This window comes from Somniosus microcephalus, chromosome 25, assembly GCF_052327205.1.
Source record: "Somniosus microcephalus isolate GS21.2 chromosome 25, FLI_Smic_1.0, whole genome shotgun sequence".
NCBI lineage: Eukaryota > Metazoa > Chordata > Chondrichthyes > Squaliformes > Somniosidae > Somniosus > Somniosus microcephalus.
This window is the reverse complement of record NC_141011.1, coordinates 38,025,557-38,043,735: the sequence shown is the minus strand read 5'-3', so window position 1 is coordinate 38,043,735 and position 18,179 is coordinate 38,025,557. Positions and strand designations below refer to the sequence as shown.

Genomic DNA, 18,179 nt, shown 5'->3' with positions numbered 1-18,179 from the left:
GGGGAGCTTGCTAAGTCTATTTAACACAGAGCCTGGCAAAGCTGGCACCAGTACGTTTGGCACAGACTGTTCCTCAACATCCCACTGAAACACAATTTGAATCTAAATGATGGCAAATCGATCTTTTGCCTTTTTATCTCTTGCTGACAATTTCATAGAATCATAGAATAGTGCAGCACAGTTTGTCAGGCAGATTGGTCTGTCTGAGAGCCTCAAATAGATGTCTGTGGTGAGACCAGTTGCTCAGACAGACGTCTGTTATGAGTTGAGGAATGGAATTCAAAACCCAGATCCTCTGCAGAGAAGAATTCCACACCGGTTAACGGAAGCGGCCTGATTTTGTCATCCATTTAAATGAATGAGGGGAAGATTGGGCGGGTTCTGTAACAGGCGTGAGATGTTCCCCAACCGCAATTCCTCTCTGAGCTCAGCCCGGGCCATATTTAACACCCGAGCGGTAAAGACGAATATCGACTCCGTCAGCTCGAAGCTGCGCAATGGGCCGTACAGTGCCAGTCAGCACCCAAGCTGACCAGAGCCCCGACAGTGAGTGCTGGAACGCCATTTGATTCCAGAGATCATCACAGCCGGGCCTGTCCCTGTCTACACCCGGCATCTATGCACACAGAATCGTAGAATAGTACAGCACAGAAGGAGGCCATGCGGCCCATCGAGTCAGGGTCGGCTCTTTCGAAGAGCAATCCAGTTAGTTTCACTCCCTGGCTCTTTCCTCATATCCCTGCAATTTTTTCTTCTTCAAGTATTTATCCAATTCCCTTTTGAAGGCTACTATTGAATCTGTATCCACCACCCTATCAGGCAGTGCCTTCCAAATCCTAACCACTTGTTCCGTAAAAAATGTTTTCCTCATGTTTGGCAATCACTTTAAATCTGTGCCCTCTGGTTATCGACCCTTGCAGCGTGTCCACCGATACCAAGCAATTATCATCATTATCCCCATGATGGCTTCTCTCTCTTAAATATGTCTTTAAGCCAGGCTGCTTTATTTGCACTTACTTCTTATTGTGAGACCATTTACTCTGCTGCATTATTTATTTTCTTTGTTTGTCACAGTTTGTATTATTTTATTGTTGCTGCCTTCGTTATTGATCACGTCCTTCCTGATCGTGCCAACAGGGCCTCATTATAAACTAGCTGTTTTCATCTAAATTGATCTACCGTGTGCAAATATTTGAAACGCATATAACATGCCAATGTGGCAGGGAAACCGCAGGCTGTCCTGAAGAAAGAGAAAGCCCCTTTATTCACAAACAAAGCTTAGAAGTCCCGCTGAGATAGAATGGTTAATGGCTGAAATTGGTTAAGGGCTGTGTCTGGTGCACTGCTTCCTCGACAGATCGAAAGTCAGGCAGGAAAGGGATCAAATCGCCAATCCCACCAATTCACCCCCATAAATCGACAGGCTGTTGTTGCGTTGAAGTCTTGTTCTCGGGTATTCCGAACTCAACAAAGGGAGAGCAAATGGGCACTGGTACAGGGAAGGAGGGGAGAGGAGGGGAGAGGGGAAGGAGGGGAGAGGAGGGGAGAGGGGAAGGGAGGGGCGAGGGGAGGGGAGAGGGGAGAAGGGAGAGCAGGGGAGAGGAGAGAGGGGAGAGGAGAGAGGGGAGAGCAGGGGAGGGGAGGGGAGAGCAGGGGAGGGGAGGGGAGAGAGAGGAGACGAGAGGGGAGGGGAGAGCAGGGGAGATGAGAGAGAGGAGGGGAGAGCAGGGGAGAGGAGGGGAGGGGAGAGAGAGGAGACGAGAGGGGAGGGGAGAGCAGGGGAGAGGAGAGAGGGGAGAGGAGAGAGGGGAGGGGAGGGGAAGGGAGAGCAGGGGAGGGGAGGGGCGAGAAGGGAGATGAGAGGGGAGGGGAGAGCAGGGGAAAGGAGAGAGGGGAGGGGAGAGCATGGGCGAGGAGGGGAGGGGAAAGCAGGGGAGGGGAGGGGAGAGGGGAGAGTAGGGGAGGGGAGGGGAGAGTAGGGGAGGGGAGGGGAGAGGAGAGGGGAGAGCAGGGGAGGTGAGAGGAGATTATGGAGGGAAGAAGAGGGGTGGAGAGGAGGGCAGGGGAGAGGAGGGGAGGGGAGATTAGGGGAGGGGAGAGGAAGGGAGGGGGGAGAGGAGAGAGGGGAGGAGGGAAGGGAGGAGGAGAGAGGAGGCGAGGGGAGGGGAGAGGAGGGGGGGGAGAGGAGGGTCGGGGAGTCGTGGGAAGGGGAGTAGAGGGGAGAGGAAAGAGGGGAGAGGAGAGAGGGGGAGAGGAGGGGAGTAGAGGGGGACTATCACCCGATATACACCCCGCCCGATTTACAACCACCATTATACACCCCGCCCGATATACATCCCGCCCGATATACACCCCCGATATACACCCCACATTATACACACCACCCGAATTACACCCCCCAATATACACCCCGCCCGATATATACCCCGCCCGATATACACCCCGCCCGATATACACCCCACCCGATATACACCCCACATTATACACCCCGCTTGAATTACACTCACCGATATACACGCCACCCGATATACACCCCGCCCGATATACACCCCGCCCGATATACACCCCACATTATACACCCTGCCTGATATACAGCCCGCCCGATATACACCCCGCCCGATATACACCCCGCCCGATATACACCCCACATTATACACCCCGCCCGATATACACCCCACATTATACACCCCGCCCGATATACACCCCGCTCGAATTACACTCACTGATATACACCCCCCCCGAATTACACCCCCCAATATACACCCCACCCGATTTATACCCCCGATATACACCCCCCCACAATCTCCCCCCCCACCCGATTTACACCCCATTGAAAGTGTCTGAAGTCCACATTCTGTAGCTAATAAGTAATTTCACACAGGCCGTGGGAAGAACAGCTGTTAGATTTATTGTCCAATGTCCCCAGTGTACCTCCTTCTGTTCTCTTTTATCTGTTGAAATTTTCACAGAGTTAAAAGAAGTTTTCACTGTCACTAACTCTAGCATTGAAAACCTCTAATAAGTAATGGAAAATGTGTGGGACTAGGGAGCTGTAGAACTCAAAAGCTAATGTGTCAGATTGGTACATTGTGTAAGAGAGACGTCAGAACGGTAAGGAACCAAGGACAGGCAGGAACTTTATGTATCCTGGAAAACTGAAGTTTTTAAGTTGATGGGTTGAACAGCAGTTACTGCCAAGCCTTAAAAAAAACAAATCGTGATTCATTGACTAGTTTGGTAGCTCTGCTATTTCATCACTGGCCCCAGTTATGAAGAGGATGTGTTTGGCTTCAACCTCCCAGTGCAGATGTAGAGGTGTTGGTCCTTGACCTCCCAATACAGATGTGGATGTGTTAGGCCTTGACATCCCAGTGCAGATGTGGATGCGTTAGGCCTCAGCCTCCCAGTGCAGATGTGGATGTTGTTTGTCATTGGCCTCCCAGAGAAGCATGTTTGGCCATTGATCTTCTGCCCTGGAGGAAGATGTGTTGCCCACTGTGCTCCCAACCCAAAAGAAGAAGAGTTCAAAACTCAGATTTGACAAACAGCTGAACTAACGCATCTTCACTGGGTAAAAGTCATCAGTGCATGGCTGATTCATTAGCTGTGGTAGACAATTGGAAAGTAGCTCTGATGAAGAGCTCCAATGCAAATAGGGTGAAAGAGGAAACATGACAACGGGAGGCAGCAGAAGGTGACAGAAATACATTGAATAGTATCTTGCAATGTTGTACGAGTTCATTTTTGTACCAGTTATCTCCCAGTGCTTTATAAAACAATATCAAATCATCTCTTACCTGAAGAAGCCAATAGCACCTCCGGTGGAAAGTGGGGATAATAGAAGAATGGACATAGCAGCCATAAAGACACTGTGAAGACAAAAAGGTAAAGAAATGACTGAGCTTTTTCGAGGTCAGATTCAGTGCTGTGCTGTTTTCAGATGTTTGCCTCCTCTCTTTCAGGCGCTGACTTACACTGAGGTGCAGTTCCACAGGAACTGGCCCACCTCCAGCACCGCGACCAAGTGACTATTCTTTACGGGAGGTAATTCCGTGATGGTTCCTTTCCAGCAGGGAATGGGGCCTGGAATGTTGTCGCCCGATCTCTGAACCATGCTCCCTGTGAGGGCAGCTCCCTACTGGGTGCACGGGATTGTGGAAGTACCCCTTATATGTGAGACATGAATGTTACAGGCTATTTGACTGTGAGGGCATCACAGCCAAGTCCAATCCTGTCCTCATCCAACATGGGTATTTCCCTGGATAGAGCCCAGGAGTGGGAACTCTGCCCAAAATTTCTTTCCCTTCCGAGGCTAATTGTGAGGCTCAAGAGGTGCCCCAGCTCACGTAGCAGCAAGAGTGTGGGTAGACAGCCTCTCGTGACTTTCAGAACTTACGTGAGAATAGCAACCAAGGGGGTGAATTGAAGGAGATTAGCGACTCAACGGTGAGGCCATCAGAGGGGGAAAGGGTCATGCCTTACCTGGCATGCAGAGCCAACACACTCTCCCCAAAAAACAATGCTGAATTCTTAACGCAGCAGTTAGTATTAATTCAGTCAAATGCAAATGAGATAGATTTCTTGCAGAAAATAATATTTTGGGATACAATATACGAGTCATGACATGTGGTGAGTGTAGCATGCTTGGGAGGAACAGGTGACTTTGGGCCTAAGGTTCCCAAAACCACTGGGGATTTCCCTCACCTGATGTCTGGGTCTGTTGTAGACTAAGCGATAGGGATCGATTGCTATGATAAGTCAACAACTCCCTTATTGTTGTATCATGCAACTATCAGGGTGGTAGAAGGCGAACCAGATGGACTTTGGTCTTTTCTCGCCCACCAATTCCTGTGTTCCTTTGATGTTACTTGAGAATAGCTGGTACACATTTCTCAAAGCTTAACTGGCCTCCCCAGGACGGTTGGCATCATACTTAAGCCATTTTTACATTCAGATGCAACAAACCACTCCTACCAATTCCCACCAAGATCTCAGAAACTGAAACACAAATCATTCAAATCTGCAGGAAAGGAAATCAGCTCGTTTTTAAATCTCCAGTAAAGACTTATAAACTGAGGCAGAGATTTCTCTGTCATCAGGCGGTATTCCTGGACTATCAAATCAAGTCAGATCCTAGAAATCGAAGCATTTAAAGAGCTGCCGCCTTTTTCTCTGATTTGGTTCCTGTCCTCCTGCAGTTACAATGTCTGTTTGCTCCTGGACCAGTGGGGCTTTGACAACCTGGCAGTTTCATGGTCAATTTGACCCCCATATAGTACCCGAGTTATTGAATTCAATTTCACAACTAGCCATGGTGGGATTTGAACTTGCAAATCATTACATTATGTAGAAATTGCAGCACAGAAACAGGCCATTCAGCCCAACAGGTCTATGCCGGTGTTTACGCTCCACACAAGTCTCCTCCCGCCTTACTTCATCTCACCCTACCACCAAGTCCTCAGGATTGTTAGCCTGGTTACATAACCCCTGTGCTATCACACCCACATGGTGAATGACAATGTGGGTGAGATACCAGAGAGCAGCTGCCGACTGTGAATCTGTAAACCGCAAGAGTCAGCAAACTGGGAATGATAAAGTTGTACACTTGCAAACAAATGAAAAAAAAGTTTATCGAACGAAGGTGTGGTCCCCTTTAAATCCAGGACACAATGGAAGCTATAATTCACTCTGAATGCTTTGAAGTGTAATAGCTTATAGTTTAGGTACTGTCAGTGTCAAAATAGGCAGATGATTACTGCCCGCTGTACCATATCTGTGGACATCTTTCATTGCTGTCAGTGTGTAACCTGTCTGTGTGTAACACCATGTTTCAGTCAGGTCACTCTAGGGCCTTTGTTGAAACATGCATTAAATTCCGAGGAGGTTATTCTGCTGAAGTATTATTCCTTCAGAAATAAATTTGTTGTACGGAAAAAGACTAGTTTTCTGTTGTTGCGCTTTAAACGCCTCATGCTGTTGAGTGAATTTCACTGTGCACATACGCACCTGCCTTTTAAAATAATGCAGGGATCTCCATGGGTCAGCCTCGCCCCTGCCCCCCGCACCCCCATCCCCCACCCACACCCAGCCCGAAATCCTGTCCCACCCCCATCTGGTTTTGGACTGGAAATGGTGGCAGCCACAGGTAGCATTCCACAGGCTATGCCAGTTGCCTGATGCCACACGTAAGTGCCCTTAAAGAAAGGTGAAAATTTAGCAGGGGGATTATTATTTCAGTCCAAATCCTTTGAACCTTTAACAAAGATATATTTTGTGCTGCAGTATTATTTGAATTTAATTACAATGAAATGTTGGGAATTCTGTACTGTTGTAAATGACGTTGGGAATAATGTTGGGAATCCCACACTGTTATAAATGATGTTGGGAATCCCACACTATTATAAATGACGTTGGGAATCCCACACTGTTATAAATGATGTTGGGAATCCCACACTGTTATAAATGATGTTGGGAATCCCACACTATTATAAATGATGTTGGGAATCCCACACTGTTATAAATGATGTTGGGAATCCCACACTATTATAAATGATGTTGGGAATCCCACACTATTATAAATGACGTTGGGAATCCCACACTATTATAAATGATGTTGGGAATCCCACACTGTTATAAATGATGTTGGGAATCCCACACTATTATAAATGACGTTGGGAATCCCACACTATTATAAATGATGTTGGGAATCCCACACTGTTATAAATGATGTTGGGAATCCCACACTATTATAAATGATGTTGGGAATCCCACACTGTTATAAATGATGTTGGGAATCCCACACTGTTATAAATGATGTTGGGAATCCCACACTATTATAAATGATGTTGGGAATCCCACACTGTTATAAATGATGTTGGGAATCCCACACTGTTATAAATGATGTTGGGAATCCCACACTGTTATAAATGACGTTGGGAATCCCACACTGTTATAAATGATGTTGGGAATCCCACACTATTATAAATGATGTTGGGAATCCCACACTGTTATAAATGATGTTGGGAATCCCACACTGTTATAAATGATGTTGGGAATCCCACACTGTTATAAATGATGTTGGGAATCCCACACTGTTATAAATGATGTTGGGAATCCCACACTGTTATAAATGATGTTGGGAATCCCACACTGTTATAAATGATGTTGGGAATCCCACACTGTTATAAATGATGTTGGGAATCCCACACTGTTATAAATGATGTTGGGAATCCCACACTATTATAAATGACGTTGGGAATCCCACACTGTTATAAATGATGTTGGGAATCCCACACTGTTATAAATGACGTTGGGAATCCCACACTATTATAAATGATGTTGGGAATCCCACACTGTTATAAATGATGTTGGGAATCCCACACTATTATAAATGATGTTGGGAATCCCACACTATTATAAATGATGTTGGGAATCCCACACTGTTATAAATGATGTTGGGAATCCCACACTATTATAAATGATGTTGGGAATCCCACACTATTATAAATGATGTTGGGAATCCCACACTGTTATAAATGATGTTGGGAATCCCACACTGTTATAAATGATGTTGGGAATCCCACACTGTTATAAATGACGTTGGGAATCCCACACTGTTATAAATGACGTTGGGAATCCCACACTGTTATAAATGATGTTGGGAATCCCACACTATTATAAATGACGTTGGGAATCCCACACTATTATAAATGACGTTGGGAATCCCACACTGTTATAAATGATGTTGGGAATCCCACACTGTTATAAATGATGTTGGGAATCCCACACTGTTATAAATGATGTTGGGAATCCCACACTGTTATAAATGATGTTGGGAATCCCACACTATTATAAATGACGTTGGGAATCCCACACTATTATAAATGATGTTGGGAATCCCACACTGTTATAAATGATGTTGGGAATCCCACACTGTTATAAATGATGTTGGGAATCCCACACTGTTATAAATGATGTTGGGAATCCCACACTGTTATAAATGATGTTGGGAATCCCACACTGTTATAAATGATGTTGGGAATCCCACACTATTATAAATGATGTTGGGAATCCCACACTGTTATAAATGATGTTGGGAATCCCACACTATTATAAATGATGTTGGGAATCCCACACTATTATAAATGATGTTGGGAATCCCACACTGTTATAAATGACGTTGGGAATCCCACACTGTTATAAATGATGTTGGGAATCCCACACTGTTATAAATGACGTTGGGAATCCCACACTGTTATAAATGATGTTGGGAATCCCACACTGTTATAAATGACGTTGGGAATCCCACACTGTTATAAATGATGTTGGGAATCCCACACTATTATAAATGACGTTGGGAATCCCACACTGTTATAAATGACGTTGGGAATCCCACACTGTTATAAATGATGTTGGGAATCCCACACTGTTATAAATGATGTTGGGAATCCCACACTATTATAAATGATGTTGGGAATCCCACACTATTATAAATGACGTTGGGAATCCCACACTGTTATAAATGACGTTGGGAATCCCACACTATTATAAATGATGTTGGGAATCCCACACTGTTATAAATGACGTTGGGAATCCCACACTGTTATAAATGACGTTGGGAATCCCACACTATTATAAATGATGTTGGGAATCCCACACTATTATAAATGATGTTGGGAATCCCACACTGTTATAAATGATGTTGGGAATCCCACACTATTATAAATGACGTTGGGAATCCCACACTGTTATAAATGACGTTGGGAATCCCACACTGTTATAAATGATGTTGGGAATCCCACACTGTTATAAATGATGTTGGGAATCCCACACTATTATAAATGACGTTGGGAATCCCACACTGTTATAAATGATGTTGGGAATCCCACACTGTTATAAATGATGTTGGGAATCCCACACTATTATAAATGATGTTGGGAATCCCACACTGTTATAAATGATGTTGGGAATCCCACACTGTTATAAATGATGTTGGGAATCCCACACTGTTATAAATGATGTTGGGAATCCCACACTGTTATAAATGATGTTGGGAATCCCACACTATTATAAATGATGTTGGGAATCCCACACTGTTATAAATGACGTTGGGAATCCCACACTATTATAAATGATGTTGGGAATCCCACACTGTTATAAATGATGTTGGGAATCCCACACTGTTATAAATGATGTTGGGAATCCCACACTATTATAAATGATGTTGGGAATCCCACACTGTTATAAATGATGTTGGGAATCCCACACTATTATAAATGACGTTGGGAATCCCACACTGTTATAAATGACGTTGGGAATCCCACACTGTTATAAATGACGTTGGGAATCCCACACTATTATAAATGATGTTGGGAATCCCACACTATTATAAATGATGTTGGGAATCCCACACTGTTATAAATGATGTTGGGAATCCCACACTATTATAAATGATGTTGGGAATCCCACACTGTTATAAATGATGTTGGGAATCCCACACTGTTATAAATGATGTTGGGAATCCCACACTGTTATAAATGATGTTGGGAATCCCACACTGTTATAAATGATGTTGGGAATCCCACACTATTATAAATGATGTTGGGAATCCCACACTATTATAAATGACGTTGGGAATCCCACACTGTTATAAATGATGTTGGGAATCCCACACTGTTATAAATGATGTTGGGAATCCCACACTGTTATAAATGATGTTGGGAATCCCACACTATTATAAATGACGTTGGGAATCCCACACTGTTATAAATGACGTTGGGAATCCCACACTGTTATAAATGATGTTGGGAATCCCACACTATTATAAATGACGTTGGGAATCCCACACTGTTATAAATGACGTTGGGAATCCCACACTGTTATAAATGACGTTGGGAATCCCACACTGTTATAAATGATGTTGGGAATCCCACACTGTTATAAATGATGTTGGGAATCCCACACTGTTATAAATGATGTTGGGAATCCCACACTGTTATAAATGATGTTGGGAATCCCACACTGTTATAAATGATGTTGGGAATCCCACACTATTATAAATGACGTTGGGAATCCCACACTGTTATAAATGATGTTGGGAATCCCACACTGTTATAAATGATGTTGGGAATCCCACACTGTTATAAATGATGTTGGGAATCCCACACTATTATAAATGATGTTGGGAATCCCACACTGTTATAAATGACGTTGGGAATCCCACACTGTTATAAATGATGTTGGGAATCCCACACTGTTATAAATGATGTTGGGAATCCCACACTGTTATAAATGATGTTGGGAATCCCACACTGTTATAAATGATGTTGGGAATCCCACACTGTTATAAATGATGTTGGGAATCCCACACTGTTATAAATGATGTTGGGAATCCCACACTGTTATAAATGATGTTGGGAATCCCACACTATTATAAATGATGTTGGGAATCCCACACTGTTATAAATGATGTTGGGAATCCCACACTGTTATAAATGATGTTGGGAATCCCACACTGTTATAAATGATGTTGGGAATCCCACACTATTATAAATGATGTTGGGAATCCCACACTGTTATAAATGATGTTGGGAATCCCACACTATTATAAATGATGTTGGGAATCCCACACTATTATAAATGATGTTGGGAATCCCACACTGTTATAAATGATGTTGGGAATCCCACACTGTTATAAATGATGTTGGGAATCCCACACTGTTATAAATGATGTTGGGAATCCCACACTATTATAAATGATGTTGGGAATCCCACACTGTTATAAATGATGTTGGGAATCCCACACTGTTATAAATGATGTTGGGAATCCCACACTGTTATAAATGATGTTGGGAATCCCACACTATTATAAATGACGTTGGGAATCCCACACTGTTATAAATGACGTTGGGAATCCCACACTGTTATAAATGATGTTGGGAATCCCACACTGTTATAAATGATGTTGGGAATCCCACACTGTTATAAATGACGTTGGGAATCCCACACTATTATAAATGATGTTGGGAATCCCACACTGTTATAAATGATGTTGGGAATCCCACACTATTATAAATGATGTTGGGAATCCCACACTGTTATAAATGATGTTGGGAATCCCACACTGTTATAAATGACGTTGGGAATCCCACACTGTTATAAATGATGTTGGGAATCCCACACTGTTATAAATGATGTTGGGAATCCCACACTGTTATAAATGATGTTGGGAATCCCACACTGTTATAAATGATGTTGGGAATCCCACACTGTTATAAATGATGTTGGGAATCCCACACTATTATAAATGATGTTGGGAATCCCACACTATTATAAATGATGTTGGGAATCCCACACTATTATAAATGATGTTGGGAATCCCACACTGTTATAAATGATGTTGGGAATCCCACACTATTATAAATGATGTTGGGAATCCCACACTGTTATAAATGACGTTGGGAATCCCACACTGTTATAAATGACGTTGGGAATCCCACACTGTTATAAATGATGTTGGGAATCCCACACTGTTATAAATGATGTTGGGAATCCCACACTGTTATAAATGATGTTGGGAATCCCACACTATTATAAATGATGTTGGGAATCCCACACTGTTATAAATGATGTTGGGAATCCCACACTGTTATAAATGATGTTGGGAATCCCACACTGTTATAAATGATGTTGGGAATCCCACACTATTATAAATGATGTTGGGAATCCCACACTATTATAAATGATGTTGGGAATCCCACACTATTATAAATGATGTTGGGAATCCCACACTGTTATAAATGATGTTGGGAATCCCACACTGTTATAAATGATGTTGGGAATCCCACACTATTATAAATGATGTTGGGAATCCCACACTGTTATAAATGATGTTGGGAATCCCACACTGTTATAAATGATGTTGGGAATCCCACACTGTTATAAATGATGTTGGGAATCCCACACTGTTATAAATGATGTTGGGAATCCCACACTGTTATAAATGATGTTGGGAATCCCACACTATTATAAATGATGTTGGGAATCCCACACTGTTATAAATGATGTTGGGAATCCCACACTGTTATAAATGATGTTGGGAATCCCACACTGTTATAAATGATGTTGGGAATCCCACACTGTTATAAATGATGTTGGGAATCCCACACTGTTATAAATGATGTTGGGAATCCCACACTGTTATAAATGATGTTGGGAATCCCACACTGTTATAAATGATGTTGGGAATCCCACACTGTTATAAATGACGTTGGGAATCCCACACTGTTATAAATGACGTTGGGAATCCCACACTGTTATAAATGATGTTGGGAATCCCACACTATTATAAATGATGTTGGGAATCCCACACTGTTATAAATGATGTTGGGAATCCCACACTGTTATAAATGATGTTGGGAATCCCACACTATTATAAATGATGTTGGGAATCCCACACTGTTATAAATGATGTTGGGAATCCCACACTATTATAAATGATGTTGGGAATCCCACACTGTTATAAATGACGTTGGGAATCCCACACTGTTATAAATGATGTTGGGAATCCCACACTGTTATAAATGATGTTGGGAATCCCACACTGTTATAAATGATGTTGGGAATCCCACACTGTTATAAATGATGTTGGGAATCCCACACTGTTATAAATGATGTTGGGAATCCCACACTATTGCTCAATTGGTAGCACTCTTGCCTCTGAGTCGGAAGATTGTGGGTTCAAGTCCCACTCCAGAGGCGAGCACATAATCCAGGCTGACACTCCAGTGCAGTACTGAGGGAGTGCTGCACTGTCAGAGGTGCCGTCTTTCGGATGCGACGTTAAACCGAGGCCCCATCTGCCATCTCAGGTGGACATAAAAGATCCCGCGGCACTATTTCAAAGAAGAACAGAGGAGTTCTCCCCGATGTCCTGGTCAATATTTATCCCTCAACCAACATCACTATAAACAGATTATCTGGTCATTATCACATTGCTGTTTGTGGGATCCTGCTGTGCGCAAATTAGTTGCCACGTTTCCTACATTTCAACAGTGACTGCACTTCAAAAGTACTTAATTGGCTGTAAAGTGTTTTGGGACATTCTGAGGTAGTGAAAGGTACTGTATAAATGCAAGTCTTTCTTCTTCTATAACCATTAGGTTACTTACCCATAAACATTAGGATGGTAGGATAGGAAGGGAACCAAAGAGTGATCAAATTGTTGAATGATAAGTTAGCAGCGAAGTCCATTGAATCAGATAGTATACGTCTGGGGGTGGGGGGGGGGGGGGACGTGCAGGTCAAGAGGCAATTAGAAATGTTTCTGCAGAGAGACTGAGAGAAGGAATTGAGGGATATAATGAGAAGGTGGATCGGTGAAGTTGAGGTCAATGAAAAAGGCAAATGTTTGTTGGGTCTAATGTGCCTCCGAGCAATTCTCGTGCTCCTATCACAGTTTGATGTTAAACTGTCCTGCTTTTGGATGCACGACTTAACTTCGAATTGGTACCTGTCAACCATGAGCATCCATCCAATCGTGTCAAATCACAAACAGCAAAGAGGAGAGACCGTAGCCAGTGACTATGGAGACAGGTTTTAATTTGCTATCAATCACTGTCCACTGGCTCCCAAGCTTTTTCTGTTACTCACTTTTCATGTTAACTTTATTTGATTCCTCTTTATTTGCATTTTAGCCCACTTTGTAAGCAACTGGTTAACACAGGCCAAATTAATTTGGTTAAGAATTTAAAGTTTGTTACATTTTCTTTAAAGGGGAAAGCAGCGGGAGATATTTATTAATGAACGAGATTTAACAGTCTGCCTGATTAGCAGAGTAAGTGCGAAGCAGCTCTTGGGGTGGCAGCATGTCTGTTCTCCCAGATGCCTGTGGTTTCTCACCTTCTTTCTGCTGGGAAACTCTACCACACTTGCAGCCAAACAGGGGGTTTCCTCCTGCCCAAAATCCGATGGGCTCGGCGCAAACCGTCGAACCATTCATGGGACAATCAGCCACTGCGTGACCCAATGGTGCCGCGGATCACTGAGAATGCCAGGGCCTAGCTGTCGCAATCGTTACCCTCATGAGGGTAACATGCAAATATAGAATAATAGATCATAGAAACTAACAGCACAGGAGGAGACCATTCGGCCTGTCATGCCTATGCCGACTCTTTTAAAGAGCAGTCGTGCTTAGTCCCCCCAACCCCGGCTTTTTGTCCGTAACCCTGTAAGTTCCTTATCCTGAAGTACCTGCCCAACTCCCTTTTAAAATTATTTATGGTATCAGCTTCCACCACCTTTTCAGGTAGAGCGGTCCAGATTCTGACAACTCTCTGAGTGAAAAGATTTCTCCTCATCATGGTCAGACAGTTCTGGACAAAACCTAACAAAACCTCACATCCCAACACAGCACCGCAGAGGCCAAGAGCAGAACGTTACCCGGGTGCAATTTAACTATAAGGGTACAAGACCCAAGGGTGCAGTAATGAGGAGTGCAATTTAACTACAGGGTACAGTACCTGGGGTATAACAGCACTACAGGGATATAACATTCTAACCTCTAAGTAAGAGGTCATGGGTTCAAGCCCCTGCTCCAGAGACTAGAGAACATAATCCAGGCTGACCCTCCAGTGCAGTACTGAGGGGGCGCTGCACTGTCGGAGGTGCCGTCTTTCAGATTAGACATTAAACCAAGGCCCCGTCTGCCCCTCGGGTGGATGTAGAAGATCCCGTGGCACTATTTTAGTGAAGAGCAGGGGAGTTCTCTCCTGTGTCCTGGCCAATATTTATCCCTCAAGCAACATCTCTAAAACAGATTATCTGGTCATTGTCTCAATGTTGTTTGTAAGACCATGCTGTGCGTAAATTGGCTGTACCTTTCCTACATTACAACAGTACTTCATTGGCTGTAAAGCACTTTGGTAGGTCCTGAAGTTGTGAAAGGCGCGATATAAATGAAAGTTTGTTCTTTCTTTCTTCTTACCGGGTATAGTACCCAGGTACAATATAAATATAGGGGGTTATAGTACCCAGGGGTACCACATGAGTATAAGGCTACAGCTTCTGGGTACAATATAACTACAGGGTATAGTATCCGGGATACTATATAACCACAGATACAGCACGGGTTAGATACAGAGTAAAGCTCCCTCTACAATGTCCCATCAAACACTCCCAGGGCAGGTACAGTACGGGTTAGATACAGAGTAAAGCTCCCTCTACACTGTCCCATCAAACACTCCCAGGGCAGGTACAGCACGGGTTAGATACAGAGTAAAGCTCCCTCTACACTGTCCCATCAAACACTCCCAGGGCAGGTACAGCACGGGTTAGATACAGAGTAAAGCTCCCTCCACACTGTCCCATCAAACGCTCCCAGGGCAGGTACAGCATGGGTTAGATACAGAGTAAAGCTCCCTCTACACTGTCCCATCAAACACTCCCAGGGCAGATACAGCACGGGTTAGATACAGATTAAAGCTCTCTCTACAGTGCCCCATTGGGCTAATTTGTGTAACTCCAAGGTACTACCTCAGACACCGTTCTTAAATGTTTCCCCAGACTGTCACCCAGCAATGCAGCATCAGCATCATTTGAGAAATTTTGGAAGCAAGTCAAGGAATGAGGGGGATGAAAATGGTTAAAGTGGGTTCTGTACATTACTCTAATTAACCGAGCAAGGGAGATGTTTACGTGACCAATTCTTGTACCACACTGATACATCCTAAGGTACAGTTCCACAGTTGGTGGCCACCATCTGGTACTTCACTTCATGTGTGAGGCGAAACAGTGAGTGCCAAATTTAACTATTGGGGTTACACAAATTAGCCCAATCCCGGCCTCCACCAACAGCCAGACACACGGGTATTTTCTAGCAGAGATCAGTGTATAGCGACGAGGTCCTTCTGGGAATCCTGACTGTGATTTTACCCTTCTCTAGCTCAAGGGCACTGAGGCTAATTGCAGGAGGCCCAGTTCTGCCTCAGGCAAGATCAGCTAACTGATCCCACACCAGTGTCTGTATGGCTCAGTTCCACACGAGGCAGTCGCCAGCTGAATGTAGAAGGAACCTCCCTTTTGTTGCCAAGTTCTATGAGAGTCAGGTTAAACGGAAGCTTAATGTCACACTGAATCTACTTCATGTAACTGGGTTCTTCGACAATACGTTGCGACATTTCACTTTGTTACACTTTTCCGTTCTTCGACCGTTTCTGTTCCACGTTTAATTATTTTAATAATGGTTAGCAGCCTTGGGTTGGAAGGAAGAAAAAAGCACAAAGCGATTACAATTCTGGTGTGACATTCTGTCATATCACAGCATAACATCTTGTGACATATGTCATATTAAAAAAAGGCACATCCTGTTCGCTGTCATGGTGTGATAACACATTAGGAGGCATCAACAAAATCTGGATGTTATTTCAAACACTCCCATTTGGCTTATACCAAGAATACTTTCATTACGATGACAATTATTGAAGTGATAGATGCTCTCGTAAGGTCTCAAGTTACTCATACTTTTATTACCAATTCAAAATAGTGCCTGCGTGTCCATCAAATTTACTGAGTATTAGCATAATGCAAAAAAAACCTTTGTGTTATTCGCAGAAAAGCGTTGTATTTTCATCAGGACTATATTCGGCTTGAAACAGGGGAGTTAACTGGGTGAAGGTCCAAAGCTTCCAGTGCTGGTCAGTCAAAGGACTGAAAACAGCAAGAGAAAGGATAAGGCAATTGAAGGAGCCACGATTAGGTGACGCCAAACTTGGGTTTTCAAAAGCCTGAAGGTCGTGGGAAGAACTCTAGTGTTCTGATGAAGGGTGCGTATGCGAAACAGTACCCTGACTTCCATGGCTCAGTGGGTAGTACTCTCGCCTCTGAGTCAGAAGGTTGTGGGTTCAAGCTCCACTCCAGAGACTTGAGCACATAATCCAGGCTGACACTTCAGTGCAGTGTTGAGGGAGTGCTGCATTGTCGGAGGTGTTGTCTATCAGATGAGATGTTAAACCGAGGCCCTGTCTGCTTTCTCAGGTGGACACAAATGATACCATGGCACTATTCGAAGAAGAGCAGGGGAGTTCCCCTTGGGGTCCTGGCCAATATTTATCTCTGACAGATTAAATGTTCATTTATCTCATTGTGTTTTGCATTTTGGCTGCAGCGTTTCCTACATTACACAGTGACTACCCTTCAAAAGCATTTAATTGGCTGTAAAGTGCTTTGGGACGCCCTGAAAGGTGCTATACAAAGGCAAGATCTTGTGTTCTATTTCACTTTACAGCTCTGACTGTGCTGTGCACTTTCAGCATTTTCTGTCTGTATTTCAGATTGATATAATTGTTTATTTTTATTTTTTCTTGTAAAATGCTGGCGAGGGGTACAAGGAAGGAGAGCTCTTCTGAGCCAGGGGCTGAGGCAACTGATTGGGGCACAGTGGAAGGATCTTTACTCTGTATCTAACCCGTGCTGCACCTGCCCTGGGAGTGTTTGATGGGACACTGTAGAGGGAGGTTTACTCTGTATCTAACCTGTGCTGTACCTGCCCTGGGAGTGTTTGATGGGACAGTGTAGAGGGAGGTTTACTCTGTATCTAACCCATGCTGTACCTGCCCTGGGGGTGTTTGACGGGACAGTGTAGAGGGAGCTTTACTCTGTATCTAACCCATGCTGTACCTGCCCTGGGAGTGTTTGATGGGACACTGTAGAGGGAGCTTTACTCTGTATCTGACCCGTGCTGTACCTGCCCTGGGAGTGTTTGATGGGGCAGTGTAGAGGGAGCTTTACTCTGTATCTAACCCGTGCTGTACCTGCCCTGGGGGTGTTTGATGGGATAGTGTAGAGGGAGCTTTACTCTGTATCTAACCTGTGCTGTACCTGCCCTGGGAGTGTTTGATGGGATAGTGTAGAGGGAGCTTTACTCTGTATCTAACCCCGTGCTGTACCTGCCCTGGGAGTGTTTGATGGGGCAGTGTAGAGGGAGCTTTACTCTGTATCTAACCCGTGCTGTACCTGCCCTGGGGGTGTTTGATGGGGCAGTGTAGAGGGAGCTTTACTCTGTATCTAACCCGTGCTGTACCTGCCCTGGGAGTGTTTGATGGGACAGTGTAGAGGGAGCTTTACTCTGTATCTAACCTGTGCTGTACCTGCCCTGGGAGTGTTTGATGGGATAGTGTAGAGGG

The 18,179-nt window shown here is 44.0% G+C and overlaps 1 protein-coding gene across 1 annotated transcript in view; it reads right to left on the bottom strand.

The window, feature by feature from the left end:
• Nucleotides 1–2,892: 2,892 nt before the first annotated feature.
• Nucleotides 2,893–18,179, bottom strand: part of LOC147100711 (calmodulin-binding transcription activator 1-like) — a 744,706-nt gene continuing 729,419 nt past the window's right edge. The window contains exon 5 of the mRNA XM_085967240.1: nucleotides 2,893–3,869. Coding sequence (XP_085823366.1) covers nucleotides 3,582–3,869 — 288 coding nt within the window. The 3' untranslated portion in view covers nucleotides 2,893–3,581. The remainder of the gene's footprint in view (nucleotides 3,870–18,179) is intronic.